This window comes from Tricharina praecox (assembly GCF_024521635.1).
Source record: "Tricharina praecox strain CBS 144465 chromosome Unknown BZA05scaffold_12, whole genome shotgun sequence".
Classification (NCBI taxonomy): domain Eukaryota; kingdom Fungi; phylum Ascomycota; class Pezizomycetes; order Pezizales; family Pyronemataceae; genus Tricharina; species Tricharina praecox.
The window spans coordinates 613,484-640,867 of NW_026250414.1; the positions used below are offsets into that span (position 1 = coordinate 613,484).

Consider the following 27,384-nt stretch of genomic DNA (forward strand, 5'->3'; position numbering starts at 1 on the left):
ACCTGAAGAAAAGAAGAAAAGAACATGTGAAAGAGATTCTAAGCGATCGTCCGTGTGTTCGTCTCCTATGGTTGCCCAGAGACAATGCTAACCAGATACCATCCGTCCATCCATGATCCATCCATTCACCGATCCCTCCACCGAACCCGTCAGTCCCCGGTCCCGACTCCCCCACCCCCAATTCCCCGAGCCAATCATGAACCGTTGCTCGTCAACCAATCCCACCAGCCCAGCCCCTACACCCAGTTCCTAGAGCCAATCCCACCAGCCCTTCCCCCCATTTCCCGCAGCCAGCCAGCCAATTGTAAGTCGTTAATCGCCAACCAATTGTAAGAAAGTCGTAAAAAAGTCGTAAGTCGTAAATCGTAAGTCGTAAGTCGCAAGTTGTAAATCGTCCGTCATCCCAGTCCGTCATCCCAGTCCGTCGTCTATCCAACCATCTATCCAGCCATCTATCCGTTTCCCCCTCCAAGTCTAACCGTCTATGCTTTTTCCCCCATCCTTCTATACCGTGTATCCCATCTAAACCGTCTAAAATTCTATAGAGTACGCCGAAAAAGAAAAGAAAAAACAGAATGCCGAACGAAAACGCCAAAAACAAAAAGCAAAAAACCCGCTCAACAGGAAATAGAAATCTAAGTGAGTATCCGTCTATGTCTATCGTGAAACGCAGGAAAAAGCCACCGGGAAAAACAAACAAACAAAAGAAAAAAAAGGTATGTACAAGAAAAGAAGTAGGAAGGGGAAGCGGCGAGCCGCTCATTTCCACGACTTCCAGGTCATGGCCGCAGCGGCGACGCCAACACCGAGGACGACGCCTCTGAACCCGACGATGCCATTCTGTCGCGGCGTCTGCGAGATGCGGAACGCCGACTGGATGAAGGTAGCGTAAGTGCGGAACGAGAGCTTTCGGGGCTGAATGAGCGCCTTCCTGTTCGCGTTGCGGAAGTCGCGGACAAGGCTCTTGACGTGCTGCTTGAAGTCGGTCATTGGGATGGCGCGGACGACGTCCTGGTCGAGGAGGGTGCGGATGAGCACCTCCGCTTCGCGGGAGGTGGGGCGCTCGGCCTCGTCCGGGCGCAGCAGCAGCTGCACCACGTTGAGCGCGCCCAGGAATACGGCGTCGGAGCGCTGCAGCTTCTGCAGAGAGCGGATCTTCTCCAAAACCTCCTTCTTCACCGCGCCGTCCTCGTGGAAGCTCGCCACGATCTTGTAGTCCTTCTTGGTCTTGCGCGCGTTGTGGAACTTGCGCACGCCGTCGCGCCCCTCGGCGATCCACACCAGCAGCTCGAGGAAGACAGCCCCCATCGCCCAGATGTCGAACGACCGGTGGATCCGCTTGCCCGTCAGCTCCGGCCCCGCGTACTCCTCGCTGCAGGGACGCATGCGCGTCTCCGAGAAGGAGCGGTCCTGCTGCACCTCCTGGTGCGTCTTGAAGTGGGCCATGCCGAGGTCGGTCAGCGCGAAGCTGTCGTCGGCGCGAACGAGGATGTTGGCCGGCTTGATGTCGAGGTGGTAGCCGCAGCCGTTCTCGTTGCCGGTGTGGATCTGGTTCAGCGCCGAGAAGAGGTCGGCGACTTGCTCGACGATCCGAACGGTGGTGTTGTTCGGGGGAGTGAGCGTCGGCTCGCTTATCAGTGCTTGGAGCGAGGTCCGCGCAATCGGGTAGAAGGACATGTTCTCGGGTCCGTGGCTGAGCGATGCAAGCATCGGCACGATGTTCGAGTGCTGGAAGCGCTTGTTGTTGCGGGTCTCGGCGGCGCAGTCTTGGTCGTCCCAGTCGCCGGCGCCGGTGTAGTAGTCATCCTCATCATCGTAGTCCCGGCTCTTCTCGCTGCCGCTGCTGGAGGAAACCCGGAAAATCTTGACGGCAACACAGCCGTCAATGGTCTCGAGGCTGTGGTAGCCGTCGAGAAGCTCGGCTTGGTAGACGTCACCGTAGCCTCCGCGGCCGAGCTGGCGCTTCAGGTTAATCGGCAAAGTCCGGCTGATGTTGACTGTGAAGATGTCGTCTGCGTCCGCCTTCTCGAGTGCTGGGATGTTGGGCAGAAGGAACTCGTACTGCTTGTGGTGGTGGAAAGTCTTCCAGAAGTGGTTGTCGCGGATCCCGTGCCTGATGTAAGCATCATCCATGACTTGCTCCAATTCACTCTGCTGGAGCGGATGAGCCAGCACGCTCTCGTCGGTAAACCCTAACTCAACAAAGCTGTGGATGAGGCAGAGACGCTCCATCTCCAGGAGAATGGCGAAGATCAACCGGTATTCGCTGAAGATTGTCGTGATTTTTTGCTCGGTGGCAGGAGACATTCTGCCGCGGCACCATTTGCCCTCGCAAGGGCACTGGAGGAGCGATCGAATGTTTTTGCATGTCAAGACCCTGTAGACGTCGTTCTTGGGGTAGACGCGTCTCATGAGTCCTGTGGGCGAGTTCGTGATGTGCTTCTCGAAACCATGGATCCGATCCCTAAGGCGCTCGCAGATGAAGCCGTTCTCCCAGGAGTCTCCGCTGGAACTACTCGCTGAAGCCCGGCGGGACTCTGTAACTGAGCTGGTCTTGTGGAATGTAGTATTGAACTGCTTGATGGCGTGCAAAGAACGCTCGACTCGTGTCGCCATTGTAGTGACTGGTTTCTGTCAGTTTTGGTCCGCAGAAGAAGATATGAGGAACGCTTACTTTTGATGTCTTCCGGAACGGCTGGCGAACGGACTGAGTATGAATGAGGGTGAATTGATGTCGGAAAGATTGTTTGGTCGAGTAGAGATCTAGTGATGAAGGAGCATGCAATGCTATCCTTTGCTGGTGATGATAGAATGAGCTGTGATGGTGATGATGGTGGTGGAGATACTGCTTCACTTCCTACTTCCATTTGGATTATATATATCTAAGCTATTTACCAGTGCTCATATTCAATCACGGGCGGGCGCGAGGCCGAACACTGAGGCCCGAGGCCGCCGATGAGCCTCCTCCTACGTAGAAACACATTCACTCGTCCCTACTGAATACTGAGCACACAAAATACGTGTGTGCAATATGTCCGAGGAGGCCGAACTGCGCCTACACGGCTCGAGTTGTGGTGAACTTGAGGTGGCCGCCTTCTGTCGTTGCGGGCGGTCATCGTTGGGGAGCCTGGTACCGTGCGGCCTGGGCCATTGTTGGGCCGTAGCCTTGTACGTTCTAGTCGAGTCCGTTTCTTTTCCGTACAGGTGGTCTTGTGTAACGTCGTTGCCACACCCACCGAAGTGCCCTGCCCCCGCTCCCACCCCACCACTTGCGGAGCCCGTTTCTCTGGCCAGCACTTCACTCACCACCGCCGCCACCACCACCTTCACAAATACCGAAATGCCAGGCACGTACCTACCGAAGCCTTGCCTTGCTCTCGATTGAAAATGTCTAACACTTTGGTACTAGGCTGTACGCACCCTTCTTTTCCCTTCTTCAAGCCTGAGTGAGGGGTGTGTACGTACTGACAGCAGCGTCCAGCGTCGCTGTGGCTCATTCCTCCCGCCGGCTCGGCTATCGACGCTACGCTATCGAAGCTGATCCACAAGACCATTCCACCCCACTTCGCGCCCGACGAGACCGTTCCCTCGTTCATTCCGCACGTGACGCTCACGAGCCGTCTGCCGAAAGAATTCGCCAACCCTCAATCGGTGCTCAATGACCTCGAAATCGAGGACATTCCTGAAGTCGTCTTCAAGGAGCTCAATGTTGGGTGTGCGCCCGGAGTGCTTCGCGATGTGAGGCAGGAACCCATTGACTGATCTTCTTTTCCGACCAGCGATACTTTCTTCACACGCATCACCCTCCACGCAGAGAAAACTCCAGCACTCGTCGGCCTCGCCAGACAATGCCGGCACAAGTTTGCAGAAGGCAATGTCAATGAAGCCGACGCCACGCTATGGGCTACTGTCGTGTTTACGCCACACTTGAGCCTGGTTTACTCGTCGATGCCGGCGGAGAAAGTGAAGGCGGAAGTACTACACAAAGTGACGGAGGATGTTGATGACGCGGGGGTGGTTGCGGGACCAGCCGCTGTACACTCTGCAATGGGAGGCTGGAAGGGTGGTCGAGTGGTCCTAGTTCAGACCTGGAAAGACCTCGACCAATGGAAAGTGATTGCGGAGAGGGTTTTGTGAGCAGGCTGAAAGCCTAGGATGGATTTCGTTGAGCGAGCGAGCACAATTCCTAGAATTGAAACATTGTGCGCGGTTCGGTTTTCCTCCGAGAAACATATCATGAGGCTCTATTTTGTTGTTTCCTCTCTTGGTCCGTACTGGTAATGGCCTAGGAAGCTCCCAAAGCCGTGCTTCAGCTCTGTGCACAGAGATGTGTCGTCCTATGGACCAATTAGAGCCTTGTTCAATCATCACCTCGACTGGACTCTCATTGTGCCCATTTCCAGGGGTGGGCACATAGCTAGAGTGTGCAAATGCGGCACCAGATCTACCCGCAGGAAGTGCTGGTAGATCGCTGGCTCAAGATTTTCGTCGCCTCTTCCAGCATGCCCAAGCCCGAATGGCTGCGTTTGTACCTTTCATCACTGAGGGTGTGCCCAGCTACAATGGCTGCAGGAGCCTTCGCAAATTTCGCGGATTTGAGCCTTCCTCTCCCGTCAGAACGGGCTGCGGTGGGATGTGCTCATTCGCATTACAACGTTTCCTGGAGCCACCAGTCAGACAGGCTCTGCATCAGGACATGTACATAGCTGGAGCCGCCTGCCGCCTTTTTCTACTCGTGTTCACCTTTGGCTGGACCGGTCCTTCGGGCCTCGAGCTCGACATCATGACCGAGAACAGTACATAGAATCGTTTTCGAAGTCGAAAACGATCAAGCCTTCTTTCGGTCCCAAAACATACGCAGCTACGCGGGAGGGAATAGCTTCTCATCAGTATAGCTCTCGCTGATGATTGGGGAATTCTCCAGCTCTATGGCGTAGCTATCCAGGGTGGTTCACTTGACTATTTCCCCTCTCGCCGATCGTTCGGTCGCGATAGAATAGTCAACTTCCATGATCCTTCCAGAAGATCTCTCGATTGGCAGGAACAATCTGACAGCGCAAGCGCGCTTTCCAGTTGCCATGACTGATTTGTCTCGCACATGCTGGGATCACGCCTGGTGTGGTGGTTCGGCGAATCAGAGATACCGTCGCCGCATCCTGACAACACAGATGCCTGATGCCACGATTTGGCTAGGACCAACGAGAGTGACGAACGTGTTGTTGGGCTCTTAGTTACATTTTTCTTCTTCGTTCCATCGGTGCCTGCTGCTCTCTCGCCCGTCCAATCTCAATCGCGCAAAAGAAAAAAAAACTGCGTCCAGACATCCGGCCTGATAGGCGCTCCAGGGCTCCCAGTTGTTTTCTCTTCGTCATTTCCTGTCAGGCAGTGGGTTATTGAGTTGAAGTAGTAAAAGCACAGTGTGCCCGATGTCGATGTGTTCAGGAACACGTTGCGAACAGGCGAAAGAAATTGCGCGCATCCCGCCGCATCAGTGAACAGTGAACTGATGGGATGGATTACCAAAGTAACCGTACTCTACCAATTCTAAAATCCTTCTTCTAGTGCTTCCAGAAGCTTTTCGGACGCAGGAACTGAATTGCTACCCGATAAGCGAATAATCCTTTTCTCCCACCCCTTCCGTTCCGTCATGTCATGGGCTACCGACTGAGCCCATCAAGCGCGGATAGATAAATACCACCCACCTGCCCCGAGGCCGCCGTGTGTAAGGCATTTCTGCTGGCTCACTCAGGTGCGATACCTCGAACCTCGAACGCGGAACCCATTCTCCCACGCAGCCGGGTATGCCAGCGCACCGTCGACGAGGTCGGAATATGCGACGTCATATGTATTACAGAAACAGTCGCCAAGCTATACAGAGGGAATCGGTGGCAGCCGCGCAAGGACCGTCGGGGGCCTAGATGAGACCATAACGGTAGTAAACAGGCCGACCGAACGGAGATGCGTGGCGATTTTTTTGCTGAAGCGGAAGTTTTCCGATGTGTACCTATGTGCATAAATGTGTTGCTTGAGAGGTCACGGCTCGATTAAACGAATGCACGATGCGTGGTTAATCAAGATGATGAGCAGACGACTACTCCGATGTCTTTCCCTTTCGTTCGAGGAACCTTCCGGTGGACTGCTGCGGGAGTCCTGACGGATTAAGGGTGGTTACGTCGAGGGAATTACTAAAGTGAGGGCGGTCTGGCTCCAGTGTCTTCACTTGGCAAAACATACAAAGATAAGTACTTGGCTGTTTTCCTTTATTACTTCCGGTCACTTTTGCTGGCTGGATGCCGTTTTGATTGCTGTCTATGTAGGATATTCTCGCTCATCCAACAAAGATGTGAATAGCCACACAAGCGCCACAGCCGTATCAGCCACACGCTGACTCGGCCAGCAATAACCACTATCGGTCACTCCAAACTTTCGCATACCCTGATTATAGATCTATGTTTTGTCCGATATATCTGTGGTGAGAACTGCACTCTAGGGGATATGCTCAAAGAGCTCTAAGATACTACCTACATAGAAAACAGTATTAACTACGTCGGAACAGAGTCTTTGATCCTGGATGGAGCAAGCATAGGGCCGAAACAGTAACTGATGGTTGTGGGGAGCTTCAAACGGTTCGACTTTTGAACTCCCTACGGTATCATATTGTGACGATCCCAACCCCGTTATGTACTCTACGTACATGCCTAGGCTAACTTCCTTCTCCGGGTCCAGATTCGATTCGACTCCGCGTCGATCGCCAAACCGCCCTTGGCGACAAGCCACACGGCCGTTAACGTCGACTAGGGCTGGGTATTTGACGTGCGGTTAATTCGTCTGGCAGTATCTACTGAGTGGAGTACGGTAACTGCTCAGCAGGAACCAACGGTCTCGGCTAAACTCCAGATACATAAATGATGATAGTATTCTGGTAGATATTCAAAACCACGTGGCCTAATCGAATATCCGACGCATGTGCTTATCCCCAATCACAATATGGAGAGAAGGAGCCGGAGGATCGTAGATAAATATCCAAGTACTTCTACCGTTATTGAAACCTTCAGAATCAATATCAAACATGAGGGATGCGGGACGACGCGAGCGATGGATCCCCCTCCGCTTATTTAGCACGATGTCGATTGAAGTGGGGAAGCCGGGGCTAACTAAGGTACGTAGTGGTAGAGAACTACCGTAGCGGAGACTTTGAAACCAAAGAGTCTTACCTTTAGCACTGGATATGCCCGCTTGAGCTTGGCGATCCATGGTCTGCTCGCAATCAAAGGAACTCCGTAGATGGAATTTTGTAGCAGCAACCTGTAAGAAGTTTATGTTGCCCCCCCACCACCTCCCGAATCTCGATGTTGGCCAGTGGGGAGGAGGAGGGGGGCCAACTACTGGAGTTTATGTAGTATGTAGGCCCTGGGTTTCATCGAGGTAAGTCGTAGCCTTGTTGTGGCAGGTGTATGGTACATAGGCTCTCGGCTGTTCTCGTGGGGGATAGTTAATAGTTAGTCCCGGTGTTCCCGGAGCAGCAGCACGAGGAAACTTGGAAGCGAGCCCCGTCGAGTCGTCAACTGCTGGCCCGACCCCTCAAAGCCGCTCCACGAGCGATCCGGAGGTGGAAGGTGCGTGCCGAGGCACGGCGATCTGTAAGCCCGGCAAATGGGAGTCGAGCGGCTTGCGTAAGCTGAGTGTGGGATTGTATTACTATGGATACTCGCATCTCGAGCAGATCTGTAGCCTCCGACGATCGAAAATTCAGCTAGATGATTCGAACTCGCTGATTCGGACCGTGTTTGTGGTATAGGAGGCTGGTATGCATAAGAGGAAACGCTACTCTGATCCGTAAACTTGAACAGCCGAATGAGCGTGGCGGATTTCGGCCCCACAATATGGCTACATGAGTACTATAGCTAATCGGCCTATACATTTTAACGGTACTTTACTCTACCGAGGGACGCCGAGTGCCTGCTGCAACTATATAAAACATGGTGAGGCCAACCGCTGTGGCTCCTTGTCCAAGCAATAATGTCGGCTAGTATCATCCATAGTACATGGATGATGTGGGGTAGGCATCCATACTTGAGTACTATAGTAGCAGCTAGTTTGACACACCCAAAGATGCAGTTGTTTGCCCGACGGTTTCTGGGCGATAACCTGTAGTACTTATACCAGGTACCTGGGGCCCATGCCCCGTCCCACATGTGTTGCCGACATTTACGGCTTACATGCAGCACATACATACATGACGACTTCAACTCTTCGGAAATCAACCTCGCCTACCAATGCTGCTACTTGTATAGTACTACCTCGATTACTCTACCGGCATCACACTCGATAACGTCGGGTTCGAACACACATGGGCGTCCTGCCTCGGGCGGGAGACGGAGGTAGTGGGGAGGACTGGAAGCCGGCGAATGCCCTCGCAGCGGCTATTGCGATAGCGAAAGGTCGGGCCGCCGGACTCAACGCGTATCCGAAGCAGGGCTTCATACCGCCCAATTTTGTCAAGGGCTATGTGGCAGAATCTCGAGGGGATCAGATCGTGGTGCTTTGTTTCGTCACCATGAGTTTGTGCTTTGTGGTGGCTTGCACGAGAGTCGTCACACGGAGGATCGTGACTGGACGGCTTCACATGGACGACTGGATGATTATTCCTGCTACGGTTCGTGCAGCCCCCGCCTCCGCCTCTGTTTGTTCCGAAAGTTCGAACCCGCTGATGCCGAGTCTTTTTTTTAGATTTTTGCGGGGATTCTCTCGGCACTGAGTATCTACTCCGTGTGGTATGGCGCTCTAGGACAGCACCGGTGGGATATCAAGTCGATCGACCAGGCTGCGATGAGTGTCAGGGTGCGCTATGGCAATGCATAAGCCCCCTCCAGTAAAAGATTCGAACTGACGATGGCATATGTACATAGTTAACGGTCCCACCTCTTCTTTGCTATATGATCTCGGTTTTCTTTACCAAACTCTCGGTGTTGTGCTTCGTCCGGCGACTAGCTGGCATCTCGTGTTCTGTCGGCCTCAAACGGGTGCTCAACGCCTTCATCGTTTTCCATATAGCTTTCACAATTGCCCTAAGCTTCGTCACAGTCTTCCAGTGTCTTCCCCTCAGGGTTAACTTTGACCTCATGTGGCGTTTTCACCCCGATGCTCGTTGTAAAAACTACTTTGTATGTACATATCCATCTCGAGAATAATGACTGCAATTACTGACGGTCCGTGTCAGAGTTACTACTACATAGCGGGATCGATTCATGCCGCCTCCGATTTAGCCGTCATGGCGTTGCCGATATACATGGTGATGGGACTACGGATGGGCTGGCAGCAAAAGGCGGCAACGATCTTCATGTTCATTATCGGGGGGCTGGCATGCATCTTCTCAATAATCCGGATGACATATGCACCCATATTTGCGTACTCATACGATCTCTCCTGTACCTCTCCCCGCCTCCCCTCGACGGTAGTAAATCCGAACTCACAATGCACGCAACCCAGGGGACTCCTTCTACGCCGTAATCTACGGCCAGCTTGAAGCCACCTTGGCGATCATTGCGTGCTCACTACCCGCACTACGCACCTTCTTTGGCCGCGTCCTCCCCGACCTCCTCCTGGCACCCCGAGACGACTCCGGCAATCACTCGCGACTAACTAAACTGCGGCGTTGGGCGCGACATCAACCTCCGCTGCCGGTGACGACGGCAACTACCAACTCCTACGCCTCGGATTGCAATTACAATAGTGCCGCGGAACTGGTTGAGATGGAGGAGCCGGAGAAGGGGCAGGCGACGGTGGAGATCGCGCGCGAGATGAGAGCAAAGGATTCGGTGCTTTGCGCGGTGCGTCCGGGTCAGTCCGTGCACTTGCGGATTGATCGGTGAAGACCTGGGGTGGACAGGTATGATACATGTGACATGTCTGGGTCCGCTTCTTTTTTGGGGGATTCTTCGGGCGGCGCGGCCGGCCCGGCCCAGTTTTATGTTTTCATGATTTTGGATAGGCGTTGTGGAGTACCGGTACGTATCGGACGAGACATTTCCGTCGGTTCATGGGTTCTTCAAGTTGTTTGGGCGTCTATTTCGCATGGCTTCGTCGGAGGAGTGCGAATTCGAAATACGATCATGAATAATGAAATGAAACCTGGTTCTTCTGCTCAAGGGCAGAGTGAGAGGCGCGCGTGCAGCAGCAACACACATTGCCGTAAGGCTTTCTTCAGAGGAGGTCCGCGAGGCATTCAGCATTGAGGGCGGAGCGGGGCTGGAAAGAGGGCGGGGCGAAATGGCAGGCGGAGACATATGTAGTTCCCGGAGGCGCACACTTTCCTACGTGTGCAAGAGATAGCAAGCACCGGGGAAGATACACAGCAAACGGGAAAGGAAAATAAAAGCTCGAATTAAGTGCAAATTCCGTAGCCGGCCGAGTCGGCCTACAGTGTCCTAGTCCCCTCGTGCAGGCCCCTTGTGGCCGGCCGGCAACCCCTCATATACATAGCCGATCCATGGTGGACTAGAAGGCGATAAGGCAAGCGCCCTGTCTGCGATCTCCGACTTGCTCTTGCCATCGCCCTACATACCCCCTTAAGTTTCTACTCGAATGCCAAGCACCGAGTGATAAGTTAGGTAGCAAATGGCATCAATGGCGCACGAGATTTCTGGCAGCGAGTGACTGGACATGATGTAAACTGCCCATTTCTCGGTTATAAACCCGTCTGTTACAACTTGCCAGCTCTCTCCATATAGAAAGATCAACTAACTTCCGCTCTCCTCGCAATAGAGTAGCGGGGGAGAGGGGTTCCCGGCGCCGCGTGCGCCACTCAGGTCGCAGTATCAGCCTGTCAGCCTGTCAGACCCATAACTATCGGGTGTGGCCAGTGCAGCCACATCAACGTTCATGCAATCTGCAGGTTGCTGTCCTGGCAATCAGAGCCGCTAGTTACATAACTCCTCGATAGTCTGCGTGTCAGCGTGGGTCTCCAACAGTGTCACTAAAAGTCTGTTTTGTTTCTTCATGTTGCGTGAGACCTAGTGAAGGGCGCAAAGGAAGAGGCGCCTTGGCGTCATCGGTGAGCACCGGAGAGAGGAGACCTCATTGAGACCTGGTGGGACCCGATGCAGACCCGATGCGGTCGTTGAACGTTGAATTGTTTCTGTTGTCACTATTTCTGTTCTTCCTGTCCGTTGTTCAGTCTCGGCTTTACATCGTTATCATCCACCGAGAATTCTAGTTCAATTGATCACGTTTTGTTCCTCACCCGTTTTTGGGTCTCTCAGAGGTAGGTATCGAAGCATCTTCTGAGGCAACTATCGATTGGAATTTGGAATCTTATTCCAAAATTACATTCCGAGTGATATCTACCTACATAAGCCATACCTATGCTAGTAGCCAGCGGACGAGAAACAAGGGTGAATCGCGATGGAACGATCGAGTGTTGACGTCACCACACCACACCATCGCGATTCGAGATGCCCAGTGCGCAACACGCTACAACACCAAGCCCATCGTAGAGAACGGCACTCCAGACAGCGCGCGAGTACCCACCCGAGAAAGAGTCCAGATCATTGCGAAGCGGGTTCGAGGGGATTCAATCTTCCAGATATGTAGGTAGGTGGCGATGAATGGGATGAAGCCCTGACTATCAACTTAGGCGAGCCTTTTGGGGACGCGCTGATTATCAGCTTAGGCGAGCTCGGAGGGCTCAGTGAGCCCTGATTATCACCTCAGGCGAGCTCAGGCGAGTCTTCGGAGGAAGCCGTGGGCTAGGGAGTATCTACGGCACCGGTGTCGGACGAAGCCAGTCGAGTGGTACGTAGAGGAAACGCGCACACACCGACGACGTCAAACTCCAGACTGTCAAACTCTAGACTGGCAGAGAATCTCAACACCCGACAGTCCAACAGAACTCCTCACGGCCTTCACAAATACAGTCTCGCTCCCACCTTTATCAAGAAGCCCATCACCATCCAGTTCTTTGCTAGATTCTCAGCCCACGGCCATACAAAGCTACTTGGTTCCCATACAACAGCGACGGGAAAGAAGAAGTTAGAACGAGAGTCCAGGAACAACAAGCTTGCCCTCAATCCAACACGGTACACGAATGAAATCCTCACCTCACGTGTTCTACCTTTCTGTGAGATGATGGGAGGTGCCTGCAGTGAGGGGAAGTGATTCGGGTTGCGTGGTAGTAGGGCAGCCATGGAGGCGGATATCCGATAGAGTATACAAGTGGATCGATGCGATGCCGAACCGAGTACCTAGCGACATTGCATCGTAGGAACGTGGGCGCAATCGCTGGTATTATATCTGAAGCATGTAGTCTCCCACTCTGTAACATATCTTGTCTCTCCACCTACTCCGTGTCAAGTCTCGACTTATCGGCCAGGGAGTGCTGCGGGGCGGGCGCCAAGACTCGGGCGTTCCGCCATCCATGCTAACTAAGCATCTTGTCACGGTTGCCAAGACGGCACCGATGGAATTGGGCCAGGAAGGCAGCTAGCGCCGTCACGTGCACCGAGCCGAAGGGCTTGGCGCCACGAGCGTCTAGAAGAAGGAACCTCTTAGCGTAAATAGAACATCACCATCGATTTACCCATCAACGTCATAACTGATTTCTCTCAACCGCGTACCGCGCCCCTCAAAACCTCCTATTCTGTGCAGTAAGCCAGTCCTCTCTCAATATTCTCCCAGTCTACGAGCTAAACCGAAGCCCTGGCCGTCAATGGTTCACCTCGGCCGGGGATGTCGAACGGTTTCCCATTCCTCACCGGAGCCCCACGCGGCAACCCCTGACAGCGCTGGCCGTAGGGTTCTTCAAACTTCTGCTTCTGCTCCCCCCGTCGACTGGTACCGGTATGTGTGATAGGAACGGTAGGGTTCCATCTCTGACTGCGGGGGCCGGGGATCCTGGGAGTTCTGTGCGTACATGGACTACCTACACCGATCTACCTAACTACTTGAGCTCGGGCTTGCCGACCGTCGAGCGCGGGCCCCAGCTACGAATAGGATCGATGCCGAGTCCCGGAGCGCCTTGGGCTGCCTACCTGGGTGCAGCTTCCATGGTTCCACCTGTCAGGGGAATAATCTACATATCACAGCTGGACAGCTGCGTGGGGAAAGGATGTGGGACCAGTGATGGCCGATGATCCGTTGACTTGAAACGGTCCTGTTCCCGCCTTTCCCCCGCCCGTTTCGTGTTCAGGGCGCGATAGGGACTCAGGAGAGACCGAGCCCAAAGCGTGCGGATTATTATGCAATAAATTATTATCGACCGTAAACGATTTGACGTGTGAAGCGCCAGCACTGATATGATGTATGTACAATTCCCCTCCGGATTCTACCCCCCCTAGTTCGGAGTTCCCTCGTTACCACCGGTTATCGGCACCAGCAGCGTGCGAGCCCGCGACGGCCGCGCCATTGGTGACGATGCGCTCCTGACTATTGCTGACGGTCTTGTCCTCCATGACTGTGAGGTCCAGATCGCCGTAGGGGCTCTTCGGCATTCGTCCGAGCTTCATGTCGTTGGCGCGAGAGCCGGCGCCGTTGCGCATGGCGCTGCCGTCGCCGTTGCCGCTGATCCGACCTGAGTATCCCTTGGTCGAGTGGTCGCCGGTCCACGACGCGAAGAGGACGCGGAAGCCCGGGAGAAGCCGCAGCGACGGCAGCGAGCCGGTTATGAGCCCCACGTGGAACTCGACGTTCATCATCAGCAGTGCCCGCGCTGAAGTGTACGTGAAGTCGCTGGTGTCTTTGGTGCTGGCTACGGCGGTTGAGAGTCGGATGATTGAGACGATCGTGGCGAGCATTCCTATGTAGGTTCGTCATTAGATTTGTGCACTCGTGGAGAGGTTGTGGAGAGGGGTGAGATATACCCAAACCGAACATTATCATCAGCTGCAACCGCTTCCTCGTCGGCAGTTTCAATTTCCACAGGTCCCACATGGGCAAGAGCAATATGACCACATCGCTTAGACTCATGACGATCCCCTGAAACACGACGATGTTGTAGAGCACATCGATGCTCCAGCAATTTGCGTCGACGATACTTTTGTCCCAGCCGGCCTGCACGGGGTTGCAGGAGAAAGTCGTGGCGAATTCGGTGCCGACGGTGAACACGCACAAGAATATAATGATGCACTTGGCGCACTTGTGCAGCATCGCGCCGGGGAACACGCGCATCAGGAACACTAGAAGACTGGTCTTCACGGCGAGCGCCACGTACACGTACGAGCAGATGGCGGCGTAGTAGATCTGTACATGGGACTGGCGTTGAGCGAATTCTCAAGTATAGCGGGGGAGGGGGGATTTCCACGGGCACTTACCTTGAAATACACTACGAGGTCCTCCGGTGGTACGTTCCACAGGTGCACACCGACGCCAACGTGAGAGATGCAGAGTCCAAGCACGGCGAAGCCTACACAGAGAATCTTTTACCTATCAGTCAGCTTACGTTCTTTCGCTGGGCAGAGTGATCCGGAGGGCACTTACGAGAGCGACGATCACCATAACATCATCGATTCCGAAGCTTTTGACGATAAAGTACCGGACATATAGCTTAAGGGTGTCAGCACCGCCATCCACTCGCTCGCAGCCGAAAAACCGACTGCACAACATGGGAACATACCCGCGCGCCGCAGACAGTCGTGGACAAGACCAACAGAACAGCGAGCACCGAACGGGTGAGCACAATCATATCATCTTTCGGGAGGCCATCAGTATCCGTGATGTTGCTTGCCGTCTGCTGCTGCCGTGCCTCCAACCGGTATCCTGAATAGTCTGGCGATATGTACATTTCGACGGCTTCTCTTCGTTATTGCATGCGCTGTGGCAGGAACAGGTCCAGAAAGAACCGGTGGTTGTCGGAAGCTGAAAGACCCCCGTGGGATGTGATGGATGGCCCTAATTCGTTGGCTGTCGGTCGGATGTCTCCGCGGGTTGAGTGAGTGTGTTTGGGTTATGTATGTACTGGTGGATGGGTGGGTGGATTGGATGTAGGAGAACACTTTGCTTGAATAATGTCTATTACATACGTCGGGGGGGGGGGGGGGGTGGGGGGCAGGCTTGGGGAATGCGCAGTATTAAGGTAGATGAGGTCAATTAACCGGTAAACGAGCCGTCGACAATATGTACTTCATCCTGAAGACTAACCCTCGATAGGTCTGGGGACTCGTAGGAGGACCCCCAGGAAGGTGCAAATGCTGCAGATTCCTCAACTCGGCGCGACAGCTTTCGGTGAGCTAAAGGGCGGCAGGGAATTATTGCATTTACGAACGTAACCCCACGGCACTAAGCAGGGAGGTACGACTCAGTGAGCGGAATCTTGCAAGCGTAAGGCGAGCGGCCCAACTTACATATGGCAGCAAATATCCGACACCACCCTAGGATTTTAAGGAGGTGCAGGCCTAGTAGGGAGGATGTGAATTCATCAGGGATGAAGGCGGAGAAGAAGAAGAAGATTCATCTATGCGAATGCACTATCAGAACCACGCGATACGCAAAAGAGCCTCGTCGCCGTTTAGTTGCTTTTGGCGTCGTGAATCTGTGGATTTGGCGGGAGCCCAGTAAACGAGGGACGTCGCGAGCCAGTTGACGAACGCCAGATCGGAGCCTGTCAACTGGCATCCACCGATCTCCGGACGGTAGTATTATGACCTCGAACAGTATAGGGTTTTGCGTCGGAAGACTTTTGCACTTACCAGCCTACCGGGCTGTCATAGATCGCTGCATTCATGAGGCGGTGTCGCATGAGATTAAACAATGATGGGGAGATGTCAGCTTGGGAGTTGGGACCGAAGGGAGTTATCTGAATAAGGGTGACCTTACCTGGTCGGGCCGCCCCGGCGCTGTGGCTCCTCACGCGTGGCCAGCGCTAGTACTAGGCACACAAGCTTTTTCTTCCAGGTGGAGTAGAGTAACTGGATATCTTCCGTATGTATTTGCCATAGAAGTCGTGTAAGAAGTGACTCTAAACAGGCAAGACATAAGACAGCCGATGTATGCACCTCGCACACTTCAAGTCATGGAAGCGGACACGGTGACGCCTCCCCTAGTTACCCCCGCCGTCAATTCTCGGTGTCGCCGGTTGAGGTTGTGTATTCTCCACCTGAAGAATACCGCATGTGATTCAATGTGGAGGAGAGGCAGCAGGGCACTGTTTAGAGTCCACACAACAGCAGCAGAAGCAGCAGCGTCAACAGCGGCAGCTCGCTCTCGTATCGACTACCTAGCAACCTGGTAAGAACAGTATCGGTTGCGTGGTTCATCACCTCGTATGGCAACTCCGGTACACCGGCAACTGTTGTCTCTGGCGTGGTTGTGAGGTTCCCATCTGCCGGAGCTAGGATACTGCTTGGGTGTTTATCTGGGAGTCCCGCTATTCTAGACGACCCATCGGAAAATACTCTAGTGAAGGTATGATACCCTTGGTGACTTGGTCGGTCGGTCATGGCGTCCGCGCATATAGCCTAGGTCTAGAACAGAAGTCCAACAAGGAGACCGCTGGAGGGCCAGCCGTTACATCGTCCCTTTCTGCAACATATGCTAGAGACTGTTCGAGAGTCTCGGAATTGCGAGATTCCGACACGTATCCCCAAGTGTAGTTATCCACCTATATCTGACAGTCGGTAAGGTGACTTAAAGCTGCGAGCATCCCGCATTCAAACATCTCCGTATTACCACATGGCGCCCATGACTTCCGAAAACCAACAACCATTCACGGTGCTAATCGCCGGCGGCTCGATCACCGGCCTCACCCTCGCCCTCCTTTTATCCCGAGCAGGAATCAACTACGTTGTGCTGGAGCGCGGTAGTTCTCTCGCTCCTCAGCTCGGTGCCTCACTCGGTCTTCATCCACCAGCCCTAAGCATCCTTGATCAATTGGGCTTGTGGGAGAATGATTTAGAGCCTATTGTCGCAGCGCTACATTCTGGTCAGCATTTCACCAAAGACGGAAAGTTGTTTGGATCCGCTAGGAATCATGAGGTTGTGCATAAGCAGTGAGTGCCGTTTCACCTTCCGCGTATACTCTTTCCCGGGCATGGGGGCCAAAAGGGTCCGCTAGCGGCGATACCGAATAGAGCTTTCGCATCAATACGCTGCGACCCCCGCTGCAACGGTCCATGAGAGCTGCCAGTGACTGCATTTACTGACGCGGCAGTGTTCTCAAGACTGGGATATCCAATCGTTTTCATCGAACGCCAGCTCTACCTCGAGACACTATTGAAATACATCCCCGAGGAGCACAAGCAGACGTGTATTCACACCAATGCCGGTGTTGCCGACGTCAAACAGGACGACAACTCTGTAACGGTAACGACCACCGATGGCCGCACCTTCCATGGCGATGTCTTGATCGGTGGCGATGGCGTGCACAGCATGGTGCGCGAACTGATGAATCCCGCACTCAAGGAGGGTGTGTTCTTCCTCCCCAATCGAACCCCCTCGATTTACGGGCCTAACGGGAAGCAGAATATATTTCCGAGTTCAACTGCATTTTCGGCATTTCGAACGTCACTGAGAAGACGCCGATGCAAGCGGGAATGGTGTACAACGTGTACGACTCCGGAATCTCCAACGTATGTGCGAGCGGCGTCCCGGGCAAGATCTTCTGGTTCCTGTTCAAGAAGAATTCCCTGACGCATCCGCCGAACGTACCGCGATTCACGGACGCCGACACCGAGAAGATGGTGGAGGAGCACGGCGACATGCCCATGTGCGCCGACTTCACGATAAAGGATCTGTGGGAGACGCGGGATAAGGCCGTTCTCGTTGCACTGGAGGAGGGAGTGATTAGCCAGTGGATCGACGGACGAGTTCTGCTCATGGGCGATTCTGCGCATAAGGTAAGCTGATGCTCATGCTCCTACTCAGAAAGCGTGGAGATACTGATGAATCCCCAGGTAACGATCAATGCCGGCTTCGGCGGCAACACCGCCATCGAATCCACGGTTCTTTTCAGCAACAGCCTCCACAAGCTCCTGCAATCCAGCCCTCACCCCAGTTCTGCAGAGCTCAAGGCGCTATTCAAGGACTTCGAGTCGGTCCAGCGCCCTCGCGCAAACCAGATCTTGAAGCTTTCAGCCACGGTCACTCGCCTCGAGGCTCAGAACGGATTGATGTACAAGCTCCTGTCGCGGTATGTCATGCCACGGCTGAGTGATAAGCTCAAAGCCGGTGTGTTCGTGGATGTCGCCGTTTCGTATCCGGATGTTGAGTTTCTCCCCAAGAAGGCCAGTCCGATGCAGGATCTGAGGGCTGCGATAAGGGAGAAGAAGGAGAAGGCGGTGAGAGGAAGTAGACTGGCGATGCTTGTTAAGACTGCTGTTGCCGTGGGAACCCTGGCGTGGCTGGTCCAGTCTAAGCACGGAATCAAGGGGCTGCAGATGGTTCGGACGCTCCTTGCAGAGAAATAGAGTGGCGCATGTACGTATTCGGAGCCAGAATAGATTGTATTGAGAATGCAGGGCAATATGTAATAAATTGGGAGGTGTACTACTATATCGGAGGTTCCAGGAAACTGGATGGCGGGCGAGGGCGCCGAGTGATTACACATGAAAGAGTCTAGAACATATCCGCGATTGCTGTCTCGTACCACATTACATTCTCCTGGTGACTAGAGCTGAAACTCATAGGGTAATCTTTGTAACCACCCGACACCTGATACGCAGCCCGAAATGGCAGTGTGATGAGAAATACAGCGCATAGAGGAACGAATCCGACCGGTACGTATGAACCTTAACCGTCCGAGGATGGCTACGCGGGAGTCTCGGCGGTGCGAGTAGCGGGAGCACAAAGCTTTTCTCAGACTCGTACCGGTATGCAATTCGAATTCATCTTTCCTTACTTACAGAGCTAGCTTTCGATGGCTGAGAATCGCTATATTTCGCCCACACCGAACGAGAGACCCGCTAAGCCATCCACATGAGTAGGATATATAGAGAGGATTTTTTTTGCATCTAGGTACAATACAGTAGGCTATTTCATCCTCGATTACAGCTGCACGTGTAGGATCGCACCTGAGCACCGCCGGGGGTGTCCGCTCGGTTGCAATTCCTCGTCGGGTACGGTGTATCCAAATGGTCGGCAGGAATCGCCGTGCCGAAAACCGGCAGTCTATATAAGAACAATGCAGCCTTCGGAAACGGATTCCTACTAGGTACATACACCATCAACGCGATACACACTTCGTGTGAATCTGTCCCACCGAGTCACGTTCAAGGCTGATCGATTCTTTTTCAGTAGAGGGGGTTTGCAGCCGGTTGGGGATCGAGTTGGGGATGCGTTTTGGGGTGTAACAGTGACAACCGGTTAAATTCAGTAACCTTAATAGGTCCCCAACTCCAAAGGTTGGGGATATATACAGCACCAGTATTGGGGGATCGCTAGCGAGTTAAGGATGTCTTTGTTTGGAATTATGTATATAGGTAGTAAACATGCTCTTCTAGGGTATGTACATGAGGAATATATATCTGAGTAATAGCACGGACATGGTGAGGTCTGAGATTTCGTGCTGGTGAATTTTTGGATTCTGTTCACCAACTCCAGAAGTTAGAACTGACGATAAGCAACACCAACGGCGGTACGGGTCCTTTGCAGAGGAGCAACCTGATGGCCCTTCTACTTACCGATAATGAAGACCCCCACAGCACCAACTCGATAGCAGCCTCATCCAGGGCGGGAATCGTCCGTCCAGTCCGTCTTTGAGGTTGCCCGAGACGGGACGGAATTAGTCGGGCTGAGGAGAACAAGGACTACATACAGTCTTCCGGGCTGGCGAATTGAGGACGGATACCGTGCAGGGCCCGGAATTGACTAGGACACTAGCGAGTACAGCGGCGATCATCATCCAGTATCTCCACCTAGTGAGTCCCCATTATCCAGTTCCGCTCTTCGCTTCACAGAAAATGTGGAAACCAGATTCAGTCTACGGTTTCAGAAGCCTTTTTCTCCTGCGCTACCTACCTAGGTCCATTTTGCGCATACTCAACTCTCAGCCGTTCCAGATCCAAATGTTCGATCCATGGATCGAACATCTCGACCTAGAGCAGCGGAAGATCGGAGATGCGCACAAGGGACCCAAGCAGGTAGTATGGGAGAAAAAGGCCGCTGAAACCATGAGGCTGCACTTGGTTTTAACATTGTCTATGAAGCGAAGAACGGAACTGGATAATGGGGACTCACTAGGTGGAGATACTGGATGATGATCGCCGCTGTACTCGCTAGTGTCCTGTCGCCGCCGCTGTAATCTGCCACTCTCCGCGCCGCCATCATACTCTACAATTGGAAATTTCCCCTCCGCCGCCACCTCGAATAGAAGCGTTCTGTCCGGCGTGACCGCTGCAATTTGCTGGAAAATGTTGCCGCTCATGAGTCGTGACTCGTTGCATGGAATACTGTTGGAATATTTCGTTGGGAAGGCAGAGATAGTTGATACGATAACACAACAATATCACCGGCGATAAGTTCGTCCCTTTATACAGACTGAGGTGCCGCAAAAGATTCCTCTCGACCGCCCGCCGCGCACTCATATCTACGTCAACACTCGGTCTCAACCACCCACAGCAACGCTCTCACCCGAACAACCCGGCCGAGGAATGGAGGGGAAAGTTCAACTGACAGTGGTTGGGCCGGGAGAGAATTCGCAATGCAATCCGCGGCCCATGACTCGTCCCACCCGGGTACTGCTCGCGATACTTGTCCCACCACAACATGGACTATATTTGTGATACATACCCGACGCATTCGACCGCGTCTGCTCCTATGCCCTGCCGAATCGCCATATATCACTCGGAGGAATGTTCTCAAAAAATCTCTTCAGATTATTAGCAGCTAACGCCCGTCGGAGGTCGTTCTCGCACCTGGCAATGTTCGGACCCACACTAGGACAATCGGTAAATTTCAAAGGAGTATGGATGATGGCTACCGAACACTTTATGCCCGGCCGTGGGCTCTCCGGAGGATTCTCCAGCCGCAGAGGTTGAAGTTAAACATGATGGCGACGATGATAGGAAGCAGGGTGTTTCTACTGTCACCTTAATATACCCACGTGCAAGGTGAGACGAGACTATGAAAAGGCGGTACTTCGTGGCTCGCTAGGCTTCGCGTAGAAATAAGTGACAGTGATTCGGTTGGGGTCCGAGACTCATGAATCGTCACTGAGGATAAGATTTGATGCATACCGGATTCTTCTCTGAAACTTCTGACGATTGGATGGAGAGAAAGAATGTGAAATTTTCTTTTGTTGGGTATGGTGAACAGTTCATCTACTGTAATCAGTGATACCAGAGCAAGTGTGAGTCCAGGTTAAGAAACTATATATATTGAGCGTCCGACTCGCCAACCGATGTCTTCTCCAGTAATGGAGTCCACTATCCTGATGAGGGCGGGAAGGCTGTACAGGCTACAGATTCCCCAACACCTTTGTTCCAATGATGAGGCCAGCTCGGCACCGGCAGGATTATGCTTGCCCACAGAGAGGGCTTTCGCACTGCGGGCGACTCGCAGATTGGTGGACGTGTGGCGGAGCCTGATGCCACGTCGAGGCTGCACAGCCTATGCTAGTAGCTTCAGGTTGGCTCGAGCTTCTCACCTGCAATTAACCGGGATGTGAAGTCTACAATAACCCACCTGGCCCCGTCACCCCAACTTCCAGGTGCCGAGTATGCGTCGCCGCTCAGCCTTCGTCCTCACCGAAAACCCTTATCCTTTCTTTACGCTGACATGAATTGATGCCTTCGATTTCACCCGCCTGCCGAATACAGTTGGTTGACTGCCGTCTCTCGGCTCCGGGAAACCAGACGGGAACCCACAGTTCACAGCCTCGGTTGGGCTGGGGCATCTAGGAATACCCCGCTGATTGGACGAGTCGTTTACCGCACGATGTAATCCGATGGCCGACCACCGGTGGTCGTTGCGATATTTGTTTTAAAGATTCCACGATGGGGGTTCCCACCTCCCGATTGGGACGCTTGATTTGCTGTACAGAAGTACATAATTATGTTGTGTACCGGCCACCGGGTCCAGCGCAGCAAATCTACCACACGTTGATTATTACCTTGGGATAGGAGCCCAAGTCGCAGCAGATACCAATATTCTTTCTGCCACTCGAATCTGGGCACTTGCTGGAAATCGAAGGCGCAGGGCAATGCCTTTCCGTGTCCTTTTCCGAATGGCTGATCGTTCCAAGACTTTCGATACCAGCGCATTGAACAGATCTTTGCGGGGCAAAGCAGGCTGGCACTCGACAGTTCTAAGCGATTCCGGCGATGCTTCGGTTCAGCTTGATATTTACATTCGGCAAAACGATCAATCGCCCTCATGATGTCCGCCTTGCTCTCGCTTGCCGAGCCCATTAACTCATCTTTGCAATCATACATAGTGGCTTAACAGTGATTGGGGATAACTCTAATCGCTGGCCGCGCTCCATCATCCCAAGCCGGTGTCGACCTGAGAGTCTTATGTACAGATAGACAGTTGCATTCCAGAGGAATCTGCGGACTGGGTTTCCAGAGTACTCATAGGCACACGTACATCACTATTGCTTTGAAGGAATATGCGGAACAGCTTCATCGACCGTCGGTGACACCCATTCGCAGGATTCCCTCCCTTGACGGTTAAGAACATGAGTTTGCAATATGGCGATCGGAGCCCCCTACGTCAACTTACAGTAAATACGACTACTGATACACTGCACTTGATTGTCGACCAAGCATGCTGTCGCGAAGGATGTACTCGATTGGTTTTCTTCGGCAGAGCTAGAAGCACAAATCTAACTGATATGTATATCGCCGTACTATGGACAGCAGCAAACGGTGGTGCTGTTTGTCTACCTACTACAATGCCGTAAGCGCGTCTGTCGTGCATCTACGGCAAATCTATCCTGCCCTGGTCCTTAGAGTATTGGGGCTAGCTGACCCCACACTTGGTCTTTTTCGAGGCTCTACATACAGAGAAGCTGTCCAGTGGCTCCAACCTACTCCGCATATGTGTTATCGTACACCACCTCGAAGTTGCGTGGGATTGTGCATTTTGATTCTCTCTACCAGTGGTGTCTTCTGTTTCCTTCCGATATCGACCATCCTGCTAACTAGATACTTAGTCAAGAGAGTCTCGTTGGAGACATATTCGTTCGATAGGTGCGGTGTACCGTATTCCGCCGCACCCGGCGATGTTTCGTGTGGATAATCCAGAACGCTCTCGAATCTTGACGTAGAAGCCAAAGCCAGCGTCGGCATCCTGACATGCGATCATGACCTAATAATCCCCCCAGCGGTGAGGAATTGGGTCCACATCTCTTTCATTTTGCCGTCAGTATCCAAGCCAATTGATTACTGGTTCAACATGGATTACCAGATTCATTCGTCGCGCTGTGGTTTTGGGTGGAACGATGCGAAGGGACGTGGCCATCTGCTGACTGGCTTTTAATATCTCGGAATGTGTGGGGTGAAAAGTTGCTTGCGGAAATGCTGCAGCCGGAATCCCCCCATCCGCTGCGGTGCAATGACACCGGGATCCTTCGTTGACGCCCCACCGAAAGTACCTATCCCTCCGATTTTGGTCTGCCAAACCGGCAACGGCAACCATGGTCATGGCCAGGCAGAAACTCGACTTCTTGCCGTTTTCCGGTGAAATTTCAAAGGCGGAGCGTCGTTCACCATCGGCAAAATATACTCTATACTAGCCCTCAGATCCCATCCGTACACATTCCTGTGAAGTTTTTAAAACTTCGCAATATGTGCTAGCTCAATAGAGTGGGGCAGAGCAGCGACGTGTCCTGCAGGCAAGGATTTATAGCACCAATGCGGGTACGTGAGGAAGTATGGTCTAACTATGAAACTATGTATCCGCAGCTTCGCGGCTCCACAGCTCTGCAGCCAGTCGGACAAAGACCAAAAAACCATCACAAGGACGCTAGCTCGCAAATCCAAAGCAAAACCCACCGCGGTGGCGATCTTCGGTCGGCTGATTAGGTTGCTCTAACCGACTCGTGTCCAAGTGAACTATCCTCAAAAATCCCTATGGAGGGTTCAAACTATTTTAAATACAGAGCCTTGCGCCGATGATTTTTTTTTTCGGAAATTAGATTCTATTCAACAACAAAAACCACTACCATACTTCACAATGTTTCCATTCCAACGCCTTGTCCGCCGTTTCACTTTTATGGGACCTCCCGAACCCGTGGAGGCACCAATTGTACACGTCCGCCAACAACTACTAGGAAGATACATCAAGTCGGAAATACTGGAGAATTTCTTGAAGGAAATATTCGAAGAACTAAGTGATGACTTCGAAATGGAGGTGTGTAACTATTCCAAGACTCTCCCCCCGTTGGCAAACATGTTCTTACAAAGCTTTCGCAAACAGGAGGTGGACTCTGAGTACTGGGCTGTCAGGGTGCCGAGACTTCTCACCGAGGTAAATAACCCAATTAGAGGATCCCCATGGGGTATTCCGGTGTGCTGGATTAAAATCGGACACTAACAATCTTCTGCCTCAGGACGAGATTAAGGAAATCCAACGGCGAAGCACGACACGCCGACGGAGAAGTAAGAGCCCAACCTATCACGGCCTACTATCTCAAGGAACATTCTCTTCTTGCAGCGAGAGCGTCAAAACCTCCTCGAGGCCGTCATCGATAATCAGCAACTGTTCGACGTGATGCAAAGATATACTCGACATCGGGAAATACTGCGACAGAACGACTGGCGATTCGATTACACGGAGGACGGGTGGGAAAGTATGTGGCTACATACATGCTCCGTCGCTGGCGGGAGGTTATCGGTATAATACTGCGTCTACCACGACGACGGGAGAATGGACGTCTAAGATCATGGGATTGTGGCTGGTGGGATTCAGGGTTGGGGATTTGGTGTCTGAAAGTCGGGATCGGAAACTGGAACCTGGGGCAGTGGCCAACCAGCGTTGGCGCCTGATCGGGGAGGACTGGGGCTATGAGTTGGGATATGGGAGACCAAGGGGCCGGGGATTTGGGAGGACAAGAAGAGAGGCTGGGGATAGGACTCAGCAAGCACTGTTGTGTGGAAGATGAACGTGGAACGTGGGGATCTGGGATGTTTGGTTTGCCTTTTACTTGGTGTGTGTAAATTATGTAAATATGGTGCATAGAAGCGCTCGAGCACCGATCTTTTCATATAGTTCTACCTTTGTAAAAATACAATACCTAATAGTCTATTACTGGAGTCTCTCGGAATCATTAGTTCATGGCCATTTACTACCACTACTGTATTTCTCGGAGAGGGGAGGGAAAGTTCGCGCGAAATGAACAATGTCTACTCTAAGGAAAAGTCTCGACCGGGTGCCCCTCCTCCTTGTCCTACCCTTCATCCACCTCCACCACCAAATGCTAAGATCTATTTGCATAGATACAGAACATCAAGGGAAACAGAAAAGAGGATTCCACAGTAGAAGTACCTAGGAAAAACTAAATCCCAGCGTCCCCGGCGGTGGCCAGTATGTACTTTGTAGCGATGTTCGATCCAATCCCAACGCATCGACAACAGCCCGTGGCACCCGAGACGGCACGGCCAACATACGCCCTAGGGCTCAGGAGTCGAACGACTTTTCTGGAGTTTCCTGCTTCGGAGGTAAACAGCTTCCGGCATCCCTGCCCTCGTCTTCTCCGGGACCTTTGGCCCATAGCGTATGAATTTCGGACATGGGTTCGGAAAATCCGCTCGCCGGAGCAGTCACTTGCGCAGGGCAGGGTGCAGACATGTCCGATCCGAGACGCAGGGACGGAGTCGAGCATCCTCGGGGACTGGACTGGGAGCAGCCGGCGACGTATGTACATGTGGATCTGAGTCGCGGTACTACTTACCTATACTACCGTACCGGTAGTAGACGTACCGCGCAACGTTGGCACAAGCGGTCTTTGTGGAGAAGTGCGCCTCGTCTCGCCTCGCTGCTGCCGCTGCTTGCTCTAGAGCCTTATCCCACGGGCCCATGCCGTCGACTTCGCTTCGCCGGACGACGCCTTACGGAGCCTTACGGGCCTGCCGCTGGCAGCCTGAGGCGGCTGGTGAGGAGGGGCACATACTGTACTACCGGTATGTACCATGAAGATGCCACAGTAGATGACGGAGAGAGCCGTGATCAATGATTATCCCCTTGAGCCTCGACATCGTACTTACAACTCTCTACATTTTCCGTTGATTCGAATTTTGGTCGGTATCTCCGACAGAATCATCCGAAGCTCAAACTTCTTCCGCTAGGACTTCTTCGGTGTGTGCATCCTAATTTTAGCTCGTCCGATATTGACGTCGCCAGCTGGGCGCCACAGCCATAGCCACATCGGCCACTCACTAATCTAGTCATTCTCTTTGGTTCGTTTGTGCAAAATTCGTATCCAGCTGAGGTGTAGTTTTGTGGCTGGCGATTTTGGTGTCGGCCACGGCACTGTATCACACGAAAGAGCTGCCCCTCAAACACACGTTTCCCCATGGGCCATAACTCACGCCACGAGCTTGCCCGGGCAGTCGCTCCAATACCGTTGGTGTTCCGTAGAATTGTCCATAAACAATTAGATCACAGTTATTCGCTTCTTCAATGATTACATGTATGTATGGAGACCGATCTACGAGTATTTACCATATGTAGGCTATGACAACATTAGTTTTCAGGTGTGCACCCGGCGGTAGGTAGGGCCCACGGCCAGCGAACTCTGCCTCTGACTACGACCATCTGGGCCGAATCGAGTGAGCTCTCAGGGGGGGGGGATGAGAACTCACGCGTGTGTGTGTGTGAGAGAGAGGGACGTGGTACCAATGCAATGGCCAGCCACTAAACCGTCACCCGATGGATCCGATGGATATGCAAACCGGGCGCACACATTTCATTGCGCGAAATACCGGCCATTCCACGAGTTGCCACGAACCCTCCCCCTTTTTCTCACCGTTTCGGACCACGCCGACAGTCCATCTTTTTTCCCCCGACTATGTGGAATGGAGTCGCGAAGAATCGATTTCGCACCACGTACGTATGTAGCATCCCCTTCCAAAAAAAAGGAGAGAAAAAAAGAACAGCGGTGGACCGTGCCTACGCGTTTGCCTGTCCCACGCGCGTTTATCTTCAAATGCCGTGTCCCGATCAGAAGTAACTACGTTACCGTACGCGTCGACGTACTGGTTTCAGGATCGATGGCGCGATGGATTGCTGGTCCCATGGTGTATGTAGGGGTGGGTATCGGCTCCGTGGGCGGGCGGGCTTGGAGCAAACGCGCGGGGGCAGTGCTGGTCTGACATCGACGTCGGTGGGGGCGGGGGGCGGGGGGAAGTTGGAACCTACCTAGTAGATGACAGAAGTTCGTCGTGGTCGTTAGCACCTTTGGATGGTACTCACTCCCAAGGCACACCGCGACGTCGACCTGAATCTACAGGACGTTGA

At 53.1% G+C, this 27,384-nt stretch overlaps 5 protein-coding genes across 5 annotated transcripts; 3 read left to right on the top strand and 2 right to left on the bottom strand.

Moving 5' to 3' along the window:
- Positions 1-556: 556 nt before the first annotated feature.
- On the bottom strand, positions 557-2,698 carry BZA05DRAFT_47481 (kinase-like domain-containing protein). The gene is made up of 3 exons (XM_051488145.1): positions 2,675-2,698; positions 1,207-2,624; positions 557-797 (listed from the first exon to the last, which is right to left on the bottom strand). The coding sequence occupies exons 2-3, from the start codon at positions 2,614-2,616 to the stop codon at positions 780-782; spliced, it is 1,428 nt and encodes a 475-aa protein (XP_051339451.1). The 5' UTR covers positions 2,617-2,624; positions 2,675-2,698; the 3' UTR covers positions 557-779.
- A 579-nt stretch (positions 2,699-3,277) lies between these two features.
- BZA05DRAFT_398338 (2',3'-cyclic-nucleotide 3'-phosphodiesterase) lies at positions 3,278-4,307 on the top strand. The gene is made up of 4 exons (XM_051483706.1): positions 3,278-3,349; positions 3,388-3,412; positions 3,482-3,713; positions 3,780-4,307. The coding sequence occupies exons 2-4, from the start codon at positions 3,388-3,390 to the stop codon at positions 4,135-4,137; spliced, it is 615 nt and encodes a 204-aa protein (XP_051339452.1). The 5' UTR covers positions 3,278-3,349; the 3' UTR covers positions 4,138-4,307.
- A 3,838-nt stretch (positions 4,308-8,145) lies between these two features.
- On the top strand, positions 8,146-10,282 carry BZA05DRAFT_398347 (uncharacterized protein). The gene is made up of 5 exons (XM_051483707.1): positions 8,146-8,656; positions 8,731-8,841; positions 8,910-9,164; positions 9,221-9,428; positions 9,490-10,282. The coding sequence occupies exons 1-5, from the start codon at positions 8,351-8,353 to the stop codon at positions 9,870-9,872; spliced, it is 1,263 nt and encodes a 420-aa protein (XP_051339453.1). The 5' UTR covers positions 8,146-8,350; the 3' UTR covers positions 9,873-10,282.
- Positions 10,283-12,570: 2,288 nt separating this feature from the next.
- On the bottom strand, positions 12,571-15,021 carry BZA05DRAFT_398362 (uncharacterized protein). Its single transcript, XM_051483708.1, has 6 exons — positions 14,609-15,021; positions 14,473-14,538; positions 14,307-14,411; positions 13,857-14,235; positions 13,464-13,792; positions 12,571-13,297 (listed from the first exon to the last, which is right to left on the bottom strand). The coding sequence occupies exons 1-6, from the start codon at positions 14,774-14,776 to the stop codon at positions 13,070-13,072; spliced, it is 1,275 nt and encodes a 424-aa protein (XP_051339454.1). The 5' UTR covers positions 14,777-15,021; the 3' UTR covers positions 12,571-13,069.
- A 1,168-nt stretch (positions 15,022-16,189) lies between these two features.
- On the top strand, positions 16,190-18,469 carry BZA05DRAFT_398373 (uncharacterized protein). Its single transcript, XM_051483709.1, has 4 exons — positions 16,190-16,979; positions 17,151-17,395; positions 17,452-17,825; positions 17,883-18,469. The coding sequence occupies exons 1-4, from the start codon at positions 16,663-16,665 to the stop codon at positions 18,393-18,395; spliced, it is 1,449 nt and encodes a 482-aa protein (XP_051339455.1). The 5' UTR covers positions 16,190-16,662; the 3' UTR covers positions 18,396-18,469.
- Positions 18,470-27,384: the final 8,915 nt, after the last annotated feature.

Coding starts and splice junctions, on each gene's coding strand:
- BZA05DRAFT_47481 (XM_051488145.1), bottom strand. CDS start 2,616: ATGGCGACACGAGTCGAGCGTTCTTTGCACGCCATCAAGCAGTTCAAT.
- BZA05DRAFT_398338 (XM_051483706.1), top strand. CDS start 3,388: ATGTCTAACACTTTGGTACTAGGCT. Junction 3,413..3,481: donor TAACACTTTGGTACTAGGCT/GTACGCACCCTT, acceptor AGCAGCGTCCAG/CGTCGCTGTGGCTCATTCCT. Junction 3,714..3,779: donor TTCAAGGAGCTCAATGTTGG/GTGTGCGCCCGG, acceptor TTTTCCGACCAG/CGATACTTTCTTCACACGCA.
- BZA05DRAFT_398347 (XM_051483707.1), top strand. CDS start 8,351: ATGGGCGTCCTGCCTCGGGCGGGAGACGGAGGTAGTGGGGAGGACTGG. Junction 8,842..8,909: donor AGGCTGCGATGAGTGTCAGG/GTGCGCTATGGC, acceptor ATATGTACATAG/TTAACGGTCCCACCTCTTCT. Junction 9,429..9,489: donor GTACTCATACGATCTCTCCT/GTACCTCTCCCC, acceptor CACGCAACCCAG/GGGACTCCTTCTACGCCGTA.
- BZA05DRAFT_398362 (XM_051483708.1), bottom strand. CDS start 14,776: ATGTACATATCGCCAGACTATTCAGGATACCGGTTGGAGGCACGGCAG. Junction 14,539..14,608: donor CGACTGTCTGCGGCGCGCGG/GTATGTTCCCAT, acceptor GACACCCTTAAG/CTATATGTCCGGTACTTTAT. Junction 13,793..13,856: donor GATGATAATGTTCGGTTTGG/GTATATCTCACC, acceptor GAACCTACATAG/GAATGCTCGCCACGATCGTC.
- BZA05DRAFT_398373 (XM_051483709.1), top strand. CDS start 16,663: ATGGCGCCCATGACTTCCGAAAACCAACAACCATTCACGGTGCTAATC. Junction 16,980..17,150: donor CATGAGGTTGTGCATAAGCA/GTGAGTGCCGTT, acceptor AGTGTTCTCAAG/ACTGGGATATCCAATCGTTT. Junction 17,826..17,882: donor TGGGCGATTCTGCGCATAAG/GTAAGCTGATGC, acceptor ATGAATCCCCAG/GTAACGATCAATGCCGGCTT.